Source organism: Protomyctophum bolini, assembly GCF_963924005.1.
Source record: "Protomyctophum bolini genome assembly, chromosome: 10".
Taxonomy (NCBI): domain Eukaryota; kingdom Metazoa; phylum Chordata; class Actinopteri; order Myctophiformes; family Myctophidae; genus Protomyctophum; species Protomyctophum bolini.
The window spans coordinates 12,640,470-12,660,079 of NC_137871.1; the positions used below are offsets into that span (position 1 = coordinate 12,640,470).

At 41.0% G+C, this 19,610-nt stretch overlaps 1 protein-coding gene across 2 annotated transcripts; it reads right to left on the reverse strand.

The window, feature by feature from the left end:
* Positions 1-2,081: 2,081 nt before the first annotated feature.
* slc25a48 (solute carrier family 25 member 48) lies at positions 2,082-19,364 on the reverse strand. 2 transcript variants are annotated; one of them, XR_013964717.1, is made up of 8 exons: positions 19,185-19,364; positions 15,849-15,892; positions 15,303-15,374; positions 14,128-14,380; positions 11,892-12,194; positions 9,060-9,193; positions 3,639-4,648; positions 2,082-2,669 (listed from the first exon to the last, which is right to left on the reverse strand). XR_013964717.1 is itself a non-coding variant. In XM_080773703.1 (7 exons), exons 1-7 carry the CDS (start codon positions 19,255-19,257, stop codon positions 4,544-4,546), a joined length of 984 nt encoding a protein of 327 aa, XP_080629829.1. In that variant the 5' UTR covers positions 19,258-19,364; the 3' UTR covers positions 2,082-4,543. The 2 variants fall into 2 exon arrangements, 1 of the variants encoding a protein (XP_080629829.1); XM_080773703.1 differs by having other exon boundaries at positions 2,082-4,648.
* Between the last annotated feature and the right edge of the window lie 246 nt (positions 19,365-19,610).

Here is a 19,610-nt window from a genome sequence, read left to right on the forward strand (position 1 = left end):
AATGATGAAAAATGAGGATAACATTTTTTCAAAAATTCAAAAAACGATGGGCTATAACCCATGTTTTTTGAAATTTTGAATTTTCTTCAAATCCTCAAAATTGATGAAAAACGGCGTGCTATAGTATGCCGTACGGTAGGGGCTATAGCCCATGTTCAAAAATGATGAAAAATGAGGATAACATTTTTTTCAAAAATTCAAAAAACGATGGGCTATAACCCATGTTTTTTAAAATTTTGAATTTTCTTCAAATCCTCAAAAATGATGAAAAACGGCGTGCTATAGTATGGCATGAATTGAACAAAGGGCATTGTTCAATTCATCAAAACATTTAGAGACAAACAAATAGACACTTATATGTAGTTCAAGCAACAGAGTTAAGCAACAGAAACAAACAACAATGGATTCTACAGTGTAAAGACACCAATTTAATTATAAATGTCAATACAGTTGAATATCTAATAATATCAATTTAAAATGTATTATCCAATACAAATTTCCTTACCATTTTTAATGTTTTAGTTTTGTATTGCTATTTATATTTGCTAATTGTAGATTGACCTACTTTTTATTTCTGGCATTCCGCTGCTTGTTATTTTTTATTTTATTTTCATGTGAAGTACTTTGAGTTGCATTTTATGTATGACATGTGCTATATAAATAAAGTTTAATATGTGAAGTACTTTAGTTGTCAAGGATGCAGACAGAGTTGAACCCAGGAGCAAAGTCACAACAAACTAGAGTATAATAATAAAGTATTTAATAAAGAATTACGAGATATCTTACACAGGCGAATGCAGGTAGGAATCAGGCATGAATCAGAATGACATCAAAGTCAACACATGAACAGGCAGGACATCTGTGACACAGGTTATGAACTGACAATGAGTGTTTGTACTGAGTCCAGTTTTATAGTGAGCAGGTTGATTGGAGAAGTGTTCACTGCTGGGCTGATTAGGTAGTTGACAGGTGTGTAAATGGAACTGGGTGTGCTGGAATGGGATATGGGAGGCCAGTGTGGAGACTGAGGGAGAGACAGAATGTGACAGAGTTGCATTTTATGTATGAAATGTGCTATATAAATAAAGTTTACACCACTGACTGTCCCTCCATATAAAATAAAGGCGAAAGTCACAAAAGAAAATTGATCAGTTACAATTCCAGACTATGAAGAATCATTTAATAAAGGAATACTTCCAGATTCAGTTAAAGATTAGCTACAATAATTGTGATATTAAAAGTTAAATGCTCGTCATATGACATAACAGAGAGGAAAGGGCCGGACCCTGCGCGCTACCTCTTGAGCCACAGTCGCCCCGACTGAGACTACGGCAAGTTTGTTTCAGTTCAAGACGAAAGTTCTTGCAACATGATTGTCAACTATCTTAACAAATGGATAATCAAAATCATGAGCAATAATTATAGGGACAAAAATGGAAACGTTCGCCTATAGTGTGGTACGAGGCGTCAAACAGCTCCCTAGAAGTTTTTCATCATTTTTGAGGATTTGAAAAAAATGAAAAAATGAAAAAAACGATGGGTTATAGCCCATGTTTTTTGAAATTTTGAAAAAAAAAGATCCAGGCCCATGAATTAGAGGATAAAGCTCACATGTTACCCAAATAGTTGAATACACAAAAGCTAAGGCACTGGTGTCGTACTTCTGGTTTACCACTGGTTACCCTGCAGTGCCCTGCTCAATGTGTTGTATTTACCGTAAAAATTGAGGAGGATGAGAAACATTAGCAAATTTCCAATTTCCGCAATTTCCGCAATTTCCAATTTCCGCAATTTTCAATTTCCGCAATTTCCAATTTCCGCAATTTTCAATTTCCCCAATTTCCTCAATTTCCTCAATTTCCAATTTACGCAATTTCCACAATTTCCAATTTCCGCAATTACAATCGCAAATACTGGGTAAAAAAAGTTGCACAATACAAATACAAAATCTGTGTCTCAACGTAATGTTACTTGACATAGTAACTGTACTCTACTCGTATTAGAAATGCATTATGACTGTTACTCATGGAAGTACTAGTAGTTGAAAGGATCAAGAAGGCTCTTTAAATTTTAATTAAAATCTTTATTTACAATAAAACATCTGTCGCGCCAGCATCTGGAATGCCATTTTATATTATTTACATATGTATATTTTCATGAGCTAGAAACAACGTTTTAAGACAACTATTAGAAATATAACAGTAGACAAAGGCTTTATTTGTGTGCAATTACATGCAGTCCTAGTAAATACTGATTAGCTGCTGAGAGGCTAATGAATCTGAAAAGCAACAATACTGTGAATAATGTGTACCTGAATCCATCCATTAGTAAAAAAAATAAAATAAAAAACCCTTGCTTTTCTTAATATAAGAAACATTCATACTGTAAGTACATTCAGTAACATGGGATACACAGAAATAGACAATCAGTGTCAACAATGCAGAATGCTGCAAAGAAGATAATGTAATGAAACAAATTTATATTTAACAGGGTTTGTAATGCAAATATTACCATAGAATTAATGAGCAATCTGTGATCCCCTGTTAGCTGTTAGTAGTGTAGCCTCGGCAGGGGGCGAACCCGGGACCTATGGATCCGATTGGTGCGTATACGTTACCAGTCAGCTAAAGAGCCAGGCTTGATAGTCAAGCATCAACGGAGCACCGTATCTATTATTACATTTGAGAGAATTCCACGGCCACGATGCAAATAGCTTTGTGTGCCGTTCCGGTGGTCAAGTCATAAGACTGTGACGTATAAGTGCAATTCACACCTGTGCTTTCTGGCCGTGATACGTCACTGACTTTACCTCTGCGTTTTCAACCCAGCCTGGTGGGTGTGCGACTACTGGCCAATCACAGCAAGGCTTTCTTACAAGCAGCCACCCTGGGCTGAAAAGACGGAAGTTGCGGGATTTTATGTGAAATCGTTGATGCTTTACAAATCAGTTTACATTCTCCGTGAATGAAACAAGTGTTGTGATTGGTCGGGAAAATATCGTATCCGGGGGAAATACATTTGACGGCTGTTCCGGAGGATACAACCGCCGAAAGCTTCTCTGCCTTAGGGCCGATTCATACTCCTATTTTAGAGCCGAATAAAAGTCGGTTCGGCTCTGTAGAGCCTACAATTTGACGTAATTTGCGGTTCGGGGGGGCGGGTACCGTCCTAAAGTCGGCTCTTCGGTGCTACTGAAAATTTCTGACGAGCCGAAATCATTTCGGCACTACAGTGCCGAAACAGCTGTAAAATAGGAGTATGAATCGGCCCTTAGGTTGTGACCAGGCTTTTCTTTTCGCAGATAAGTAAGCCTGGGACAGAGGCTAACAAGCATCTCTCGCTCTGTGTTGAAAGTGAAAGTGTGAAAGAGCCTTTTTCTGTATTGCATCAAACAAGGGAAAGGTACCCAGCAGGGACAAAACACGGTCTGGACAAAGATACATTGCGAGCGCCCACACAACCTGACCAGCACGGACAACACACGGTCAGTGGCCAAAGATAAATGGCTGTCTGCCTTCGTTCAAAATGTACGCTTTTTGTGTGTGTGTGTGTGTGTGTGTGTGTGTGTGTGTGTGTGTGTGTGTCTCTCTCACTCGGATCGCACTGCTTGATAGGCAAGCAGCAACACAGCATCGTACTATAGCCTACAGTAGTTCTTGGCCCAGTAGGAGACATGACCTTCATAGAGCACTTTATCTTACAATAGCCTTTTGGTTTCAACCTAAAGAAATGAATAAGTATACACAGCAATACGGTGTTGAACTTGACCCATTCATAGTAATACTCCCTTTATGTATGAAAATAAATGTTCATTTCAAACCGTCGCTGTAGATTCATGTGTTCTACATCGGCATGGATGTTGAGCAATACATCAACTAGAGGGCAGTTCAGAGTCTTTTTTACAAACAGCAACGATCAATCAGGTCATTATAATGTTTAAAAGTTCTCTTCAATTTGCACAACTTCTCCCAAAACTGTTCTGCCATTATGAAAGAAAAAAAAAGTGTTAATCGTTTTAACTAAATTTAGTTGAAGCAATTTCCTTTGGTAGCCTACTGCTCCATTTTGTCCGCATCTGTAAGCTTACATAAAATGTTGGACAAACCCAGAACATGGACAGAAGGCTCTGTGTCAGTACTTAAGTATAAATGGGCTTATTTAACATCCAAAGGAAGATGTGGCAAGTAATAAACACATAATCCACTATCTTATGTAAACCCTTTGTTTAGTTGATTTCCATTGTGTATTATTGAAAATACACAATTAAAGAACAGACTTTCTTTAAATGATATACTGTATACAGTTATCATGACTGAGATTTTCACAAATAGGCCTACTGACAGTGAAACTATGTAATCTCTGTACCTTTCTACATTCCAAACCATAGGTTAATGCATTGGAATTAATTCTTAATTCTTAAGTGCTACCAAGAATTCTGGATTCATGGGAGTAAAACTGCAACCACACTTCTCAAAATGTACTAAGCTCAGCTCAATTCCCAATAATTATGTGTTCCATGGAGTTTATTTTACTCCGACAGCCATTACAAGCTTCTGAAGAACTTGAGGGAGAGTTCATAGGTCAGAAACATGGTCGCACTCATCGGGAACCCTCGGATGGCGTTAACTGATGCACCCCGGAAGAACACCTGCAGGAAAGATCACAACATCATTTGAAGATGAAAGGAAAAACGCGGGCAGAACACGGTAATGGACAACATAGAGAGACACTATGGTTGTCTTTACACGAGAACGGTGTTCATAGGAAACGGAAAAATAAAGTATCGTTTGCTGGTGTCCCTTTAGACGAGAACGGCGTTTTCAGGAGGTGAAAACGCAACAAAGTGAAACCACCTCCCAGAGTGGAAATCTTTGAGAACGCCGTTTCCTATGGTCTCCGCATATAAACAGGCAAAATGGCGAATCCGCAAAACTTATGACATCATGGCTCACGTTGGCTCACAACGCAAATGTTTATTAGTTCCTACAATGAACAAGCCTCCCTCCTAACAAGCGCCACATCAAGGTGAATGTAAAACCATGATGTAAATGAAATGCCTTGTGATAGGTGGCAGGCAGCAGCGTTTATGTAGCCTAATGTATTATAAAATATATAACCATCCCGTGGCGCGCTCTGCTTGCATGCTCTGGGCTGCCTGTCAGCCTGTCTGTCACCTCGATGCGTTAGTAGAAAACAGGCAGCGAGCGATGGCCACAACCCCGTCGTGGTCTGGAAGCATCATTCAAAAGGGGGTACTACTTGTACGTGGGTGACTGGTCTATTTGGCATACCGTTACCGCCACCTAGCGACATTATAGCGTTTTCATAAAGTGTGCGTTCTCGTGTAAAGGGTCAATAAAAATGAGAACGCAACGGGACTTCGCCGTTTTATCTGGAGATGGTCGCCGTCTCTCTGGGTTTTGAATGATGCTTCCAGACCACAACGGGGTTGTGGCCGTCGCTCGCTGCCTGCTTTCTAATAACACATCAAAGTGACAGACAGGCTGACAGGCAGCCCAGAGCATGCAGGCAGAGCACGCCACGGGATGGTTATATATTTTATAATAGTATACATTAGGCTACATAAACGCTGCTGCCTGCCACCTATCACAAGGCATTTCATTTACATCATGGTTTTACATTCACCATCGCTGATGAGTGGTGCTTGTTAGGAGGGAGGCTTGTTCATTGTAGGAACTAATAAACACATGTGCTGTGAGCCAACGTGAGCCATGATTTACACTCTGGGAGGTGGTTTCACTTTGTTGCATTTTCACCTCCTGAAAACGCTGTTCTCGTCTAAAGGGACACCAGCAAACGATACTTTATTTTGCTGTTTCATATGAACACCGTTCTCGTGTAAAGACCACCTAAAAGAGACCTAATGCAAATCATGCAATGCACTTGTGCAGTAGTGTGGTAAGTGCACTTTGGGGGTGAGTCGCCAGGACACCCATGACCATTTCAAGCATTGAGGTTCAAGTTTACCATTCCATCAAGATAAAATGTATAATGAAAGGTTACGGGTCTCAAATCATCCATTTCTGAGAAATTATATGATAGCAATGATTCTACAGTAGGCAATTGGCTTTAACTCAGAGAAATTGTCCTGGAATAACCCTAGTATATTGATCCAACCATGGTTTGAGTTTGCTGAGTTTGTTTTGTAAAAGAAAAAGCGCAATGATCGTGATGCCTATTGATCTGGTGTTCCAACACCGATCATCAGCTGTTTTCTACAATTAACCAATAGTTACTCAAGTTATATCTATCAGGGGAAAGCTTAGATTATGTCAAATAGTTTGTGTACTTGACTTTGGGCTGCACGGTTATGGCTACAATTAAAATCATGATTACTTTGCTTAACATTGCAATTTTTTTGACATAATAATTGGCCATCAGGATTTTTGTGATTATTGTTGTCTGTCATGTTTTTGCTAAAATGGTCTGTAATGGCCTCTGTTTTGTTCTGCATCTGAGTGGATGTGGAGATGGCTGCTACAATGTTATGTTTGCTAACCACATTGTGTGCGAGGCGAGGGCAAGGTTAAGTTTGAATTCATTGCATGATTTCACAATTAAATAAATGTGAAACACAAAATCTGAATGTTCTACTGTTCCTGACACAGTTTGCAACCCTGCCCTAACTTGACCAACACTAATAATAATAACTGTATAGCACAGCAGTCGGACAGGTATAAATATAAAGCAGAAATACTGTAGTGTAGACCTTTTAGGTTGGTTCAGGTGGCGTGTTTCACTAAACTGACAGACAACAGACAAATTGTGACAAATCGTGGACAAAGTGACATCGGATGCTGCTCTTGTCACTATGGGCTGTATTTTAAGTACAAGGGAAATTTTAAGTACCTTAAGTATTAAGTGTGTAAGTTATTCCCTAACTTGAGTAAACTAAAGACCTGGAGGCGTGATCAATGCCATTTGGCTATTCTGAGTGGCCAAAGAGCATTGATCACACCTCCAGGTCTTTAGTTTACTCAAGTTAGGGAATAAGACCTGGTACTTAAGACACGCAAAATACAGCCCATAAAAGTGTGTTCTGATCTTGTGGGCACAAGTCTCTTTGAGCCACCGGCCCACCTGGCATGACCTGGGCTGACCTGGGCTGGGTAATAATACACTACCTTTATACTGTATGTAAACACTCATTTTCACCATCTATGTGAGGGTGAATATAGCTTTTTCATGTACTGTACTTTCTGAGTTCATTCCAGAGCAGTGGTTTTCAACCCTTTTCATATCAAGGCCCATTGTTTATATGCATTTTAGCCACGGGCCACCATTAGATGAGATTTAGCCTCTCAGTCCTCTCAGAATATTTTGTTGTCGTTGGATAAGATAAGATATAAGAACAGGAAAACGTTGATCAAAATAACAATAATTCTACGTCTTGTAAATTAAGTAATGCAGATGTTTAACAATATTTGAACTATTGGGTTTCAACTCTCTCATGAGTTAACCCATTCTGACCGGGAACCCATTTTTGTGTTAGCATCATCTCATGCTTTAGCTATTGAAAAATAGCAGACCTACAAGCTCGTAGCGCGCCACTCGGTGGCGCGCTACGAGCTTGTAGGTCTGCTATTTTTGAAAAATTGAAGAACGACTGACATTTTTAGAATCTGATCTCAGGTCAGAATGGGTTCATCAGAACAGTGTGTGTCCAGTGGAAACCTCGTATGAATCTGATCTCAGGTCAGAATGGGTTAAAGAGCCAATAAAGGACCATTACCAACTCTCCATCATTTAGCTGGGGACCACCTGGAACCCCCTCAAGGACCACTGGTTGAAAACCGCTGTTCTAGGGTAATTCTACTTCCATGTACATTTCTGGATCAAACTACCTTTGTGAAAGGTAAAGAATTACAGAGTAGCCTACAGTCGTGAGCTTGTAGATCTGCCATTTACTGTATTTCGGGGTGTGACACCGGCGCGCAATGAAATCAAGCACCAAGTACCAAGCACTATAACTATAATATTTTGTAAATATATTGTTTGAAATAACATTTAAAAAAAGGTTCAAGTACATGGCAGAGTCCACACCACGACTATAATGCTGACAGGGGCTGAACGTTATATTTAAATGGTATTATAGTGTTTTGTGTGGACGGCCTCTGCTGTTATGTGATCCATTTAAGTTTCTTTGAACCTCTTTTCCATCATAAGTCTTTACTACTACACTTGGGGATTTGGTTGGTTAAATGGTCTGAAATTGGTTCAGGTCAACACTCAGAGTTGTATTCAATTCTGTACTTTTATTTGAGTAGTTTAATACAAGGATATAATCTTATCCTATTTAAGTTGAGCAACAGTACTTGTACTGCATTGCGCAGGTGGCCGTTTTGCAGAACTGTACCAATCTTTTTGGGGGGTTTGTTTGTTTGTGTCCTTATGTAACTGAAAGAACATTGACACACATTCACAGAGAGCAAAGGGAAACATGCACACGCACACGCACACACACACACACACACACACACACACACACACACACACACACACACACACACACACACACACACACACACACACACACACACACACACACACACACACACACACACACACACACACACACACACACGCAAGTGCGCATGCATAAAATTAAGGCTACCGGCACAGAATTAGAATTCCAAGAAGATACAGAGTAAGGGTGCTGAACATTCCTCTTGCATGCAGTGTTTTCAAGATCAGGTCCAAGTCCTCAACGACCATAGCATGTGTTCCTTTTCATGTAAACATGACTGGTACATTGGCTTTGGAAACAGTTTGTTGTTTTGGACATACTGTAGGTGTAGTAGGTGATATTACTTATATGTACGGTGTCTCTTGGCAATGCTTGCTCCAATAAACAAATTATGATCTTACTATTGATATTATTATTATTATTACCCATATTATTATTAAGAAGGGGGGAGAAATCCTGTTGAGAATCTTCAGTGTTAATTTGTAACTTTACAGGTCCATTTGGTTTCATATGTACATATGAATAAAGACATATTGTACTGTGTATAATGAAAGAGGAGTCCCTAGCTCACCTGTAGGCCCTCAGTCCTGTAGCTGTGTATAATACAGTGGAGGACACCCTTGTATTTCCTGTGGAGCTGACCATCAGCCTGCATTCTGCTCTTCACCACATCCGCTGGTGTTGCAGTCACCCAGGAGATGGATCCTGAAACATTAAGTTAACCACATGGTTAAAGTAGGTGAAAACGTGACTTTTGTTTTTAATTCATGCTGATTTAAGAGGCATTTAGTCTATTCTGAATAACAGGTCACTAATCGGATGCAAGTTCTGCCTCTGTTTAGTTGTTGTGGAAGCGGAAGCTTGAAAGCCAACTAAATATCTACACTAAATCTACACTAAATTGACCGAACGCTGTCTGTCTGCAACACCGAACATAATTTGCTGTTCATATATTCAGAACGGGTAAGGATTAGTATTTTTTTTAAACAATATTTAAAATAAATAGATAAATGATAGATTTCTGAACTAAATCTAACATATATTATTTCAGATCGATGGGGAATACTGGCCTGTTGCAGCAGCAAAAAGTAAGCAATGAAACAGAAATAGTTAAGTTATTCATGGTATCAATACTCATCTGAAATTGCTAATATTGACCATTGTAATTGTCATCATAATTTGCTGCTAAAGTTTATAACTCAAGGCTATGTCTTCTGGTGCTTTCCAGAATCCCATCATTCAAATATAAACAAATTAAAAACATTTGTCACTTTCAAACTAGTCTCTCGAGACAGACTGTTGACTCACGCAAATTCACATGAAAATAGGGCACTGTTTTTTGTTTGCTTTTTCTTTTTTTAAATGGCTTTGTTTTTGTGGCTTTCGCCTTTATTTTATATATTTTTTATGAAGGACAGACAGTAGGCTGACAGGAAATGGGGAGAGAGATAGGGGTGACATGCAGTAAAGGCCGTCGGGATCGGGAGTTGAACCCGCGGCACACTGCCAGACTGGATTACCAACCAAGGTGCCTGGACTGCTGACCTTGTTTGCTTTTTCTAATGGGTTCCCAGATTGTTTTCAAACTGACCATTTGATTTAAAAATGTAAACTTCTTTCCATACATCGCAGTCGCAATATTCTGCCTCAGAATCCCATCATAAAGTTTGCATCTGGATTGCGCATCTCCTGCATGCACTGCAGCTGCTTCCAACCTTCACTGTCTGCAGCATCTGGAAGGCATTTTCCCTCCAAACAAAACAAAACAAAACAAAACAATTTGGGCTTTCAAACGCTTCCCCACGACGCACACGGCCAAGACTTCCTCCACAGGCCCCTTCTATTTTACTGTATACTGTTCTGCTGCAGAAACATAGTGTAATTCTGTGCTCTGTACTGCATGTGTAAGTTCCTCTGAATCTAAAGAAAAAAGCTGTTATGATCTGTAATGTGGCATGCATGCCGCTTGCAACTCATACAGACTGGCCAGCGGTTAAGACCTTATCATACCGGGTATAACCAACGTAAGCCGGCCAAAACTGTGCAGTCTGCAATCTGTAATCACCGTAACACCGTAAATGTTGAAAAGTTTAATTTAATTCACACAAAAATGAGAGCAACCAGGATGACTATTTTCATCCCGCCCACGTATAAACAAAAAAGTACACCTAATTACAACCATTCTCTCAAAGCTGGAAGCTGTCCACGAGGTTCCTCCAGCTCTTTTCAGTGGAAGGAATTAACATTTAAGCATTGCTGTGTCTGTTGACAACTCTCTACAAAGGTTTACCTCACTATAGAGGGAAAGTTGTTACACAACCCCCCCCCCCCCCCCGCGTTCCATTAAAGACAGAACTTAGTTCACCCCAAAAAATACTTCTTTACACACCACACCACAGTTCATGGAGATTTTCAGGTTTCTTCACATTCCGAAGGCCACCTACACACTGCATGATATTTGCTCCGATTATGTTGTCGGGGAGCTTTTTTGTTGCTCGCCGATCAGATCAAGATCAGGCCTTTATCGGCGAGGTTTTGCTCGTTGTGTGTGAAAGGCTCTGCGAGAAGATCCAGCGGCCATATAAGCGCTCGCCGATGCCTTCCCGAGCGTTTCTGAATAGCAATACCTTGATATTTGCCAACTGGACATCATACAGTATGAGCGGGGTTGCGACGGCACCCCGAGAAGGTCTGTATTACAGCCAATGAGAGCACAGGACAGCTGTGCTCACATACTGTCTGTCTGTCTGTCTGGCTGTCTGTCTGTCTGTCTCGATAGATGATAATATATAACCTTTATTCCTTGGGTAAATCCAGGTGTCATACATATTGCTATATTAGCCTAATATTGCTATTAAATAGTCTATAAAACCAACGCATCTCACTTGAATAATGTTGATAAAACCGTGTCGGAATATACGCTGCATTTGGAGCGCTCTGTGTGTGTGTGTGTGTGTGTGTGTACTGATACAGATTTTTGGTATTCGACTATTCGTCTTTAAATATCTCAAAGTAGTCCAATATTTGATTATTCGCAGGTGAAATATGTATTTTTTAATCCAATACTTGAAGTATGTATCATTAAAAGCCAGTGTTGCAAGCCTTGAAAACAACCAGTGAGTAAAGCGTTAACTAATGTAGGTGGGTCATCGAATGGCTGTGAAAGGCAGCTGTGCGTTGCGGACTAAACTCACAGCAGCTGTTCCGTTCGGGCCAAGCCCCCAGAACTGAGAGGCAGAAGTGAAGCAAATGCCTTTCTGGTATGAATGCTGCCGTTTCAGTGCCCCACCTACATTGAGTGACGGTGACGGCACAACAGTACAGTACAGTGTGTTTCCCTTTGCTCTTGTGAGTGTTCGCACGCACGCACGCACGCACGCACGCACGCACGCACACAATCTACCTGCTAGTCCTCCAGCCAACCAGATGGAGAAAGGATGAGGGTTGGTCTTGCCGTCGGGGCTCAACAAGTCACATGCGATGGTGTAGGGAATGAAGTAGAGCACGTAACCGGGAACGTCCCTCAGCAGCATGGCCCCGGCTCCTCTGTACAGCCCCGGGACGCCCTCAGTCTGCAGGATGCTGCTGATGCAGTGGATGGGGCCCCTGTAGAGCCTCTGGCCCGCCACGTCCACAGAACGCAGGGCGTGGCACCCTGCAGGGATGTTGGCACCGGTGGACGTGTTGGCGGCGAGGTGGAGGTTCTCTGGGTATCAGCGACACAAACATGAGCGGATGTCAGTGTTTGTGAAATATTATTATTATCATTTTTATCTGGTTACCCACATTTTGGCCTGAGATCAGATTCTAAAAATGTCTTCTACATCCTGACAGTTTTCAGAAAAAGCTATGTTTCTATGTCAGTCGTTTTTCCATTTTTCAAAAATAGCAGACCTACAAGCTCGTAGCGCGCCACTCGGTGGCGCGCTATGAGCTTGTAGATCTGCTATTTTTCAATAGCTAAAGCATAACATAATGCTAACACCAAAAGGGGTTCCCTCCCAAAATGGGTTAAGCCCTATTCAAAGATCTTCAACAAATTGCCGACACATACAAGCTCACAACACATTGCGATGCGACACATTGTGAGCTTGTAGAATGACGGTGGTTAAATGAGCAGGTTTGATCTCATTTATACTTTGTCATATGATTGCATTGGAAGTGAAATTAGACTTTATACAATACTGTCATCAGGAGCTGAGGGATCGTTTTAATTGTACTGTATGACCTCTGAGACAGAAGTCATTGAACTTTGAGGGATGGTAAGAGCATGTTGAGGAGGCAGCGTTAGTTGGTTTGACCATGGAAATGTCCAAGGTACTGTACAGTCCACCATGTAGCCACGTGTCCATGAGCAACACCCAACCTACTCCAGTGAGTCAGCAAAGTGACACAATATTATTGTTATTACTCCATCCAGGAGGTATATTTTCTCCTGTCTGTTTTTAATAGGATATCTCAAGCAGTTTGTTCTTGAACCAATGCCAAAACTGTCGTGAACCAAAACACAGTATTTTGTAGTTTTAAATTAATTCCAACCAAAGTAGTCTGTTGTCGGGTAATGTCACACAAGTAAATGACTAGATGAGCATGAGGTCATAATAAGGAAGTGAACTACAATAACACTTTCAGTACAGTGAACCTGATTTGAATAATCTCGGTTTTATAGTTTTACAGTTGTTTTACAGAGTGACAACACACCCTAGACACAACATGGTCACAAGGGTACTCTATTGTGACACTGTAAACTTCTATAACATATCTTCCTAATTATCATAGTACCAATAAACTGCCCTTATCTATATGGCCCATTTCATATATGAAATATAACTCAAAGTTAAATTAACCACTTACATCCTATATACCTGTATACTCGGGGTCTGTACTTGGCCCCCTACTTTTTCTGATTACACCAAACCAAATATCTTCATAAAAAATAGCCAATCTACAAGCTCACAATGCGTTGTGTTGCAACACGTTGTGAGTTTATAGATCGGCTATTTTCACGGAATGTTCCGCTATTATGACATACCCATACCATAGGGACATTAGGGTTAAAGTGTTTAATTCACATAAGATCTCTTGTACAGTCCATTTGAGTCGTCTTTGACTTTGGTCAGTATTCGCAGGCAGCTCCCCAAGGGAAGTGATCAGGGTCATTCCAAAGGCCTTCAGCTGACAGGGCCCGTAAAACATACCAAGGTTTATAGAATTTATTGTGTGATAAATATTGGGCGTCCGGCGGTATAGGTTGACATGGCGCTGATCCTCATTACAAGGAAACCATATCAGTCACGAGCAAAAGCTCAGCTCACCTCTCTCAGAACAGAACTGATTTAGACAAAGTCCTGTAATGTAACTTTGAAATTAAGAATGTTTCTATATTTTCACACAAATAAACTGTCATGCGAGCGTAATCAATCAACAGTATGCTAGTTCACCTGCCTGCCAAAATATTCACCAGCTAAAATGTGCCACTGCAGTCTGATCTCGATGAGGCCACAGGTTTTTAACTAAACAATTAGTAACAATTACTGTCCATATTCACACTGCGGCAATTCCCTCCAACATAATACCCAGGTAACTGACAACTTTGGGGGGAAATATTTTTGTTTAATCACGTGAAACCGTTCACATACCTGCTAGAACCGTCTGTGTTTGCATCTGCAGCCTGATCTTTACGAGGTCTACGGGGGCTCCCAGACCCACGGAGACCAGGCCAGTTAACATGCTGGCCAGCGTCAGGTCCAGCATACCACACGGGTGCCTCCCGTCGCCATAGCGGTACTTGCTTATGAGCCGCTGGGTGTTGTTAAAGAAGCCAAACACCATAGAGTTATAGACGGCGATGCTGGCCAGGGGAAACGACATGCCTTTGAAGAAACCAGTAACCTGCACAAGGGAATCAAGAGGAAAATGTTGGGTGCAGTACTTAGTTTAGACAGTTTTTGGTTTAGACTGGTCATTGGTTAGACCAGTCATTAGTCCTACATCTACAACCTATCTCAAACCCTCACCCTAAACCTAACCTCCCACGGGGCAGCACACCTAAACCTAACCTTAACCCATGTCTAACCAATGACTAGTCTAAACTAAGTATGCATCCCGAAAAGGTTAAATCATGTCTGCATGACAGACAGACAATAATTGAATCCCCTCTTGTGGGAGTGTTTGTACAGTAAGATGGATGAAGAATCAGCATGGGAGCATTATTGTACTTTCCAGGACACCTGACAAAACAACAACACACAGCTGTACTCAGCCTGTAAAAAGTAATCTGATCCCTCATCCCTGACAAATGTGAGATGGACTGGTGCATGCCCCCCCCCCTCCCTCTCTCTCTCTTTTTTTTTAATTACCACCAACGAAGGTTACGTTTCTAGATTTGAAACGTCACCTTGGTGATAATAAAAAAATACATTTGGAACTGGATCTGGACTGAACTGGGTCCAGTTTTCAGACTCTGTTTCCCTTTGATATTTATCTCTGCCTTTATAACTTTGGATGTGCGTGCTTTATTCACTGTTTGCATAATGTCTGATACTGCCAACTAATCTCCTCTTCAGCGTAAATGACCAGTATGTAATGCCAAAAAAGATACTACGATAAGGGTCTTATCACTGTCCATGTGGAAAAAAGAACTGAAACAAACTGGTACATCTCTTAATTTCAAAACCTAATCAAATCAAAGTCCCAGATTGGGACAGGTCAGGTGAGATGTAGAGAGGACAACACAGACCAAGGCAGAGAGAAATAGAGAGAAGAGAAAGAAGTTACAGTAGTACGACCCATATAAAAAAGTGATATTTCTTACGGTCTCTTTTCTATAGATGGTAAGAACACAGTGAAACATGCTGTTGTAGCCCTTCCCTGCCTGTAGACGTGTCTGATGGAAAAAGGAGAAAAGAAATTCAGTGAACCCAGATATTCAGTAACTCAATACAGCAGAATATGATTAGCATTTTCTATGTTTAATTCATTTTCTGTACTTTATTGTTCCTTGTTTTGATACACTTTTGATTACTATATTATGCATTCACAAAGGAACAAAGGATAATCAAACCACTGAAACCAGGGCTATTCAAGAGAGTGTTCGAAAAACTATTTTCAACAACACTATAGTTGTTGAAAAGGTTTCTTTATCCTTAAGAAAGAAACAGCTGTGTCTTAATCCTTAATACATATAAACAAGTTTAACCACCTGGCATCCTTATTTTGGGCATGTCAAATTTGTCAAATGTGAATAGTGAAAAAGCTGATCTAGAAAGTACACAATAGTGGTGAAGTGAATCAGGCTTGGTGGACAGCCTTAACGTTTTATAAAAGCTTGGTAAAATCAGGGTATGATGGTCGAAGGTACCTTCACTGTGTCCAACGGATGGCCCACAACCACACTGGCGGCTCCTGTAGAAGAGAGAGCGAGAGAGAATGAACAGAACGAGAGAAAGGAAGAGGCAGGCAGAAAAAAGAAACAAAGTTAGAGACCGAGTCACGATCATTCTGTTTTTGAGCTCACATTAGATTTCATATTTTGTATCACAAGGGCTGCCACATGCCATACAATAATGTATGAAAATGTAGCAAATCTCGTCTGAATCTTCCTGTGCTGCACAAATACACTCCAGTTCTGTTTAAAAAACATACAAAATATCTATAAAATATACTTAATATATATTGTCTGTGGACCACTGGTGGTCCGTGAAGGTGGTCCCTGACCATGCAGGAAAGTGAACATTTATTTTCTTCCACCGGAAAGTGCACTAACGAGCTGGTGACCTATGATGATGCGTCAATAGTGTCAGAAAGTCGGAGGTCAATACATGATTCCACAGAGAAATCAGGGTGGTGGTCCCGACTCCCAGTTATAAATTGATTCATAAACTGACTCTACGTTTTTTTATTTTTAAATATGGATGTGAAGTCTGAATTAGTGAAGGAAATGACATTTCATTATGTTTTCTGTTGAAGCAGGCTTGGGACATAAAACAGGGGTAGTGTAAAAAAATCACACTTGTGTGAAGTGAGGGGCAAGTTTGTGATTGTACACAGGGGGCATGCAGATTTATTTTGGGGAGGGGCATGCTGATTGTTGGGACCTTGCTGATTGTTGGGAGCGCATGAATGAGAGCAGAAGTCCAAAGACTTGCTGCCACATGACGTCATGTCTGAAAGCCAGACATTGGAAGGACTAGCGCCACTCATAAGTAATCACAATTTACTGGTGATTAAAATGAAAATTGTGAAAATTGTTTGATAAAGGCCTATATGGAACATCTTGCATAGGCAGTAAATATTAGTATATCTATTTAGTCATCTTTTTGCCTTTTTTGCCTTGCATTATGTATTGATCTTCCTAAAATTACATTATTGATTCACAATGCATATTAACAAACAATCTGTATACTTAAGTTATAACCCTCTCTAATGGAAATGATTAAAGGAGCATTCAGTGATTTGGGTGATTTGGAAAAACCCTCGGTCCGCCCCGGTAACAAGATGTGCACATGCACACGCTCTACAGCGGGGGGACGTGCAACAGGCCAACACCATGCATGCACACCAAGGCCCGCCCCCGCTCGATCATGATTGGAGGAAGGCCTCTTTTTTGACCCCAGGGGTTATCTGGGGACAGGGAGGAACTCCTTATATGGTCAGCACACTCTATAGTAGGGATGATTATCACAAAAAAAGAAAAGTGATATTTGAATTAAGTGAAAACACTGAAGGTACCTTTAATTGGAATCAAATCTAAAGAAGCTAATATAATAAGCACATGCACCCCCGCCTATGATTAAAAAAACCAAACTGACAGCTTTTTTTCTTATCTTCACTGCATACATCTGTCCGTGCAAAAGCGGAAGCAGATTTGAGAAATAGCCCTACAGCCATACCGACCAAAGTCCGGCAAAGGGGCAGTTGTGGCACAAGGCAGATTTGATATGGCCCCTGGCTTCCTTCCAGAATGAATTATGTATGGCCCGTCAGCATATAGTCATGTGAATTTCAGACATTGAAGTTCCAGGGTGTTTTGAAATTAACCTGGGAAGAAGATTCTAACGATTCCTATCTGCTTATCCCAATTGTTTTGTTTGATTCTCAAAAGGTTAAAAGAAGGCCTTTCCCGCCCACACCTGGTTACATTTAAAACTATTTGTAGTAGAGCATCTCTGCCCCAACGCTATTTTTTCTGGAAACATACCTTTTGCTGCTACAGCTTTTACCGATGTGTTCTGTACACAGTATGCAGTGAGGGGGGGAAAGGGGGGGCGGTAGGGGGGCTTCAGATTTTACGGGGGCCAGTTTCGAATTGCAGCCGTCTGTAGGTGCCCTTTGAGAGCGGTTTTGAAGGAGTCAAGGGATTCGCATGTCTTAATGACTGTTGGTAGGGCGTTCCACATTTTGGTGGCATAGGAGCGAAAATAATGAATCCCTTGTTTGTGCCGAATCTGGGTTGTACATGGTTCGTTTGGTGTGGACTTCGTTAACATTAACGAAGTATCTAAGGTACATGGGTATCTTGGTGGTGTATCGAATCTTGTGGACCAGACCCATTGCAAGATGCTGTACTCTGCCGTCGACCCTAAGCCATTCCAGCCTGTCAAAGTGGGCAGGAGTGAGGTGGGTTCAGGGGGTGAGGCCAAGTAGGAGCCTGACCAATTTGTTTTGGGAAGTCTGGAGCCTAGTTTTAAGGGCTTTTGAGGTGCTGTGGTACCAGGAGGTGCATGCATAGTCAAAGAAACCTTGTACGAGGGCTCCTGTTAAGGTCTTCAAGGCTTTTTGTTGACCAGTGAGGAGATCCTGTAAAGGAATCTTGTTCTTTGGTTGACTTTTTTGATTACGTTGGTGGCCATTTTATCACCGGAAAGATTAGCCTCCAGGATGGAACCTGGTAATTTTTACGTGTGATAACATTGTCACCAACTCTAACCAAGAAACCATTTGCCTTGCTGAGATTACTATTAGATCCAAAGAGAATGGATTCAGTTTTTCCCAGGTGTAAAGATAGTTTGTTATCAGCGAGCCAGGTGCATATTCAGAGCTGAGCATACATAAATAAATCAATCAATTTGAGCAAAATACTATTGGACTGCATAGCAATTGGAATCTCACCCTCCACGATTGCAGAAGCAATGCTGTGCATGCATAATTATGGAAAAAAGGCTAGCTATTGTTTTTGTTTTGTTCACAGCACTAGGAGTGACGTACTATTGATATTGCAATGTAAATAAATACAATTGTTGTAATGCGACTTTGTATGGTCCAAAGATCATGACGGGAGATGCAGTCGGCCATAAGTATTTTCAAATATGCAGGCGGCAGGCCATGTCATGTAGAAATAGTGGCTGCATATTACTTCATTCAATAGCCTAACGTGTCAAACTGCGCCCCTATTGGACATACGCTGCATTATGCATTCCAACTGAATAGCGGGGTTTTTTATTATTATTTTTTGTGTGCAAAATCTGTTGGGAAGGGAGGCAGACCATACTTAAATAGCAGCAAACATAAGAATACTATATTGATATACCGTAGCTATTAGATAATTAAGTGTACCATGTGGTCAATTTAATACAGGCTATGCGCATCTGAATACTTTCCCTTTGAATATAACAACAGCAATATTAGTTCTAGGCCAGCTCCCCAGAACAGAGCAGCGGAGGAAAACAGAGAGGCTTCTGTAGGGGTACACACTCACCACCGATCCATCCTGCAATGAAATCATCCAAACGTAAACAATTCTTCGTTGATGTGGCAGCTGATGTGCTCATGATTTTAGTTCAAACTTCTGTGCGTCTACCGAAGATTTGCAATGTCGCGCATCTGCACTTCTGACAACAACTCCGCATCGGTAATTCATAAAAATCCACTGAGTTCAAAGAAAACTTAACTGTTTAACTTTAATGGTGTGGGCGGGCCCGTGAAACACACACACAAAACTCTATACTGTAGGTATCACGTTCAGAGAGGGACGAGCCAATCAGAATAGTGCGTTTCTGTGCGGCAACTCCTTCGTCCCAACCTATGGTCCAAACACGTTGCTCTGTTTGTTGATTTATAGTCTGCAGCCTATGGAAAAAGCCATTGAAATGAGCCATGAGGAGAGAGAGTGGTCCTACTCAAT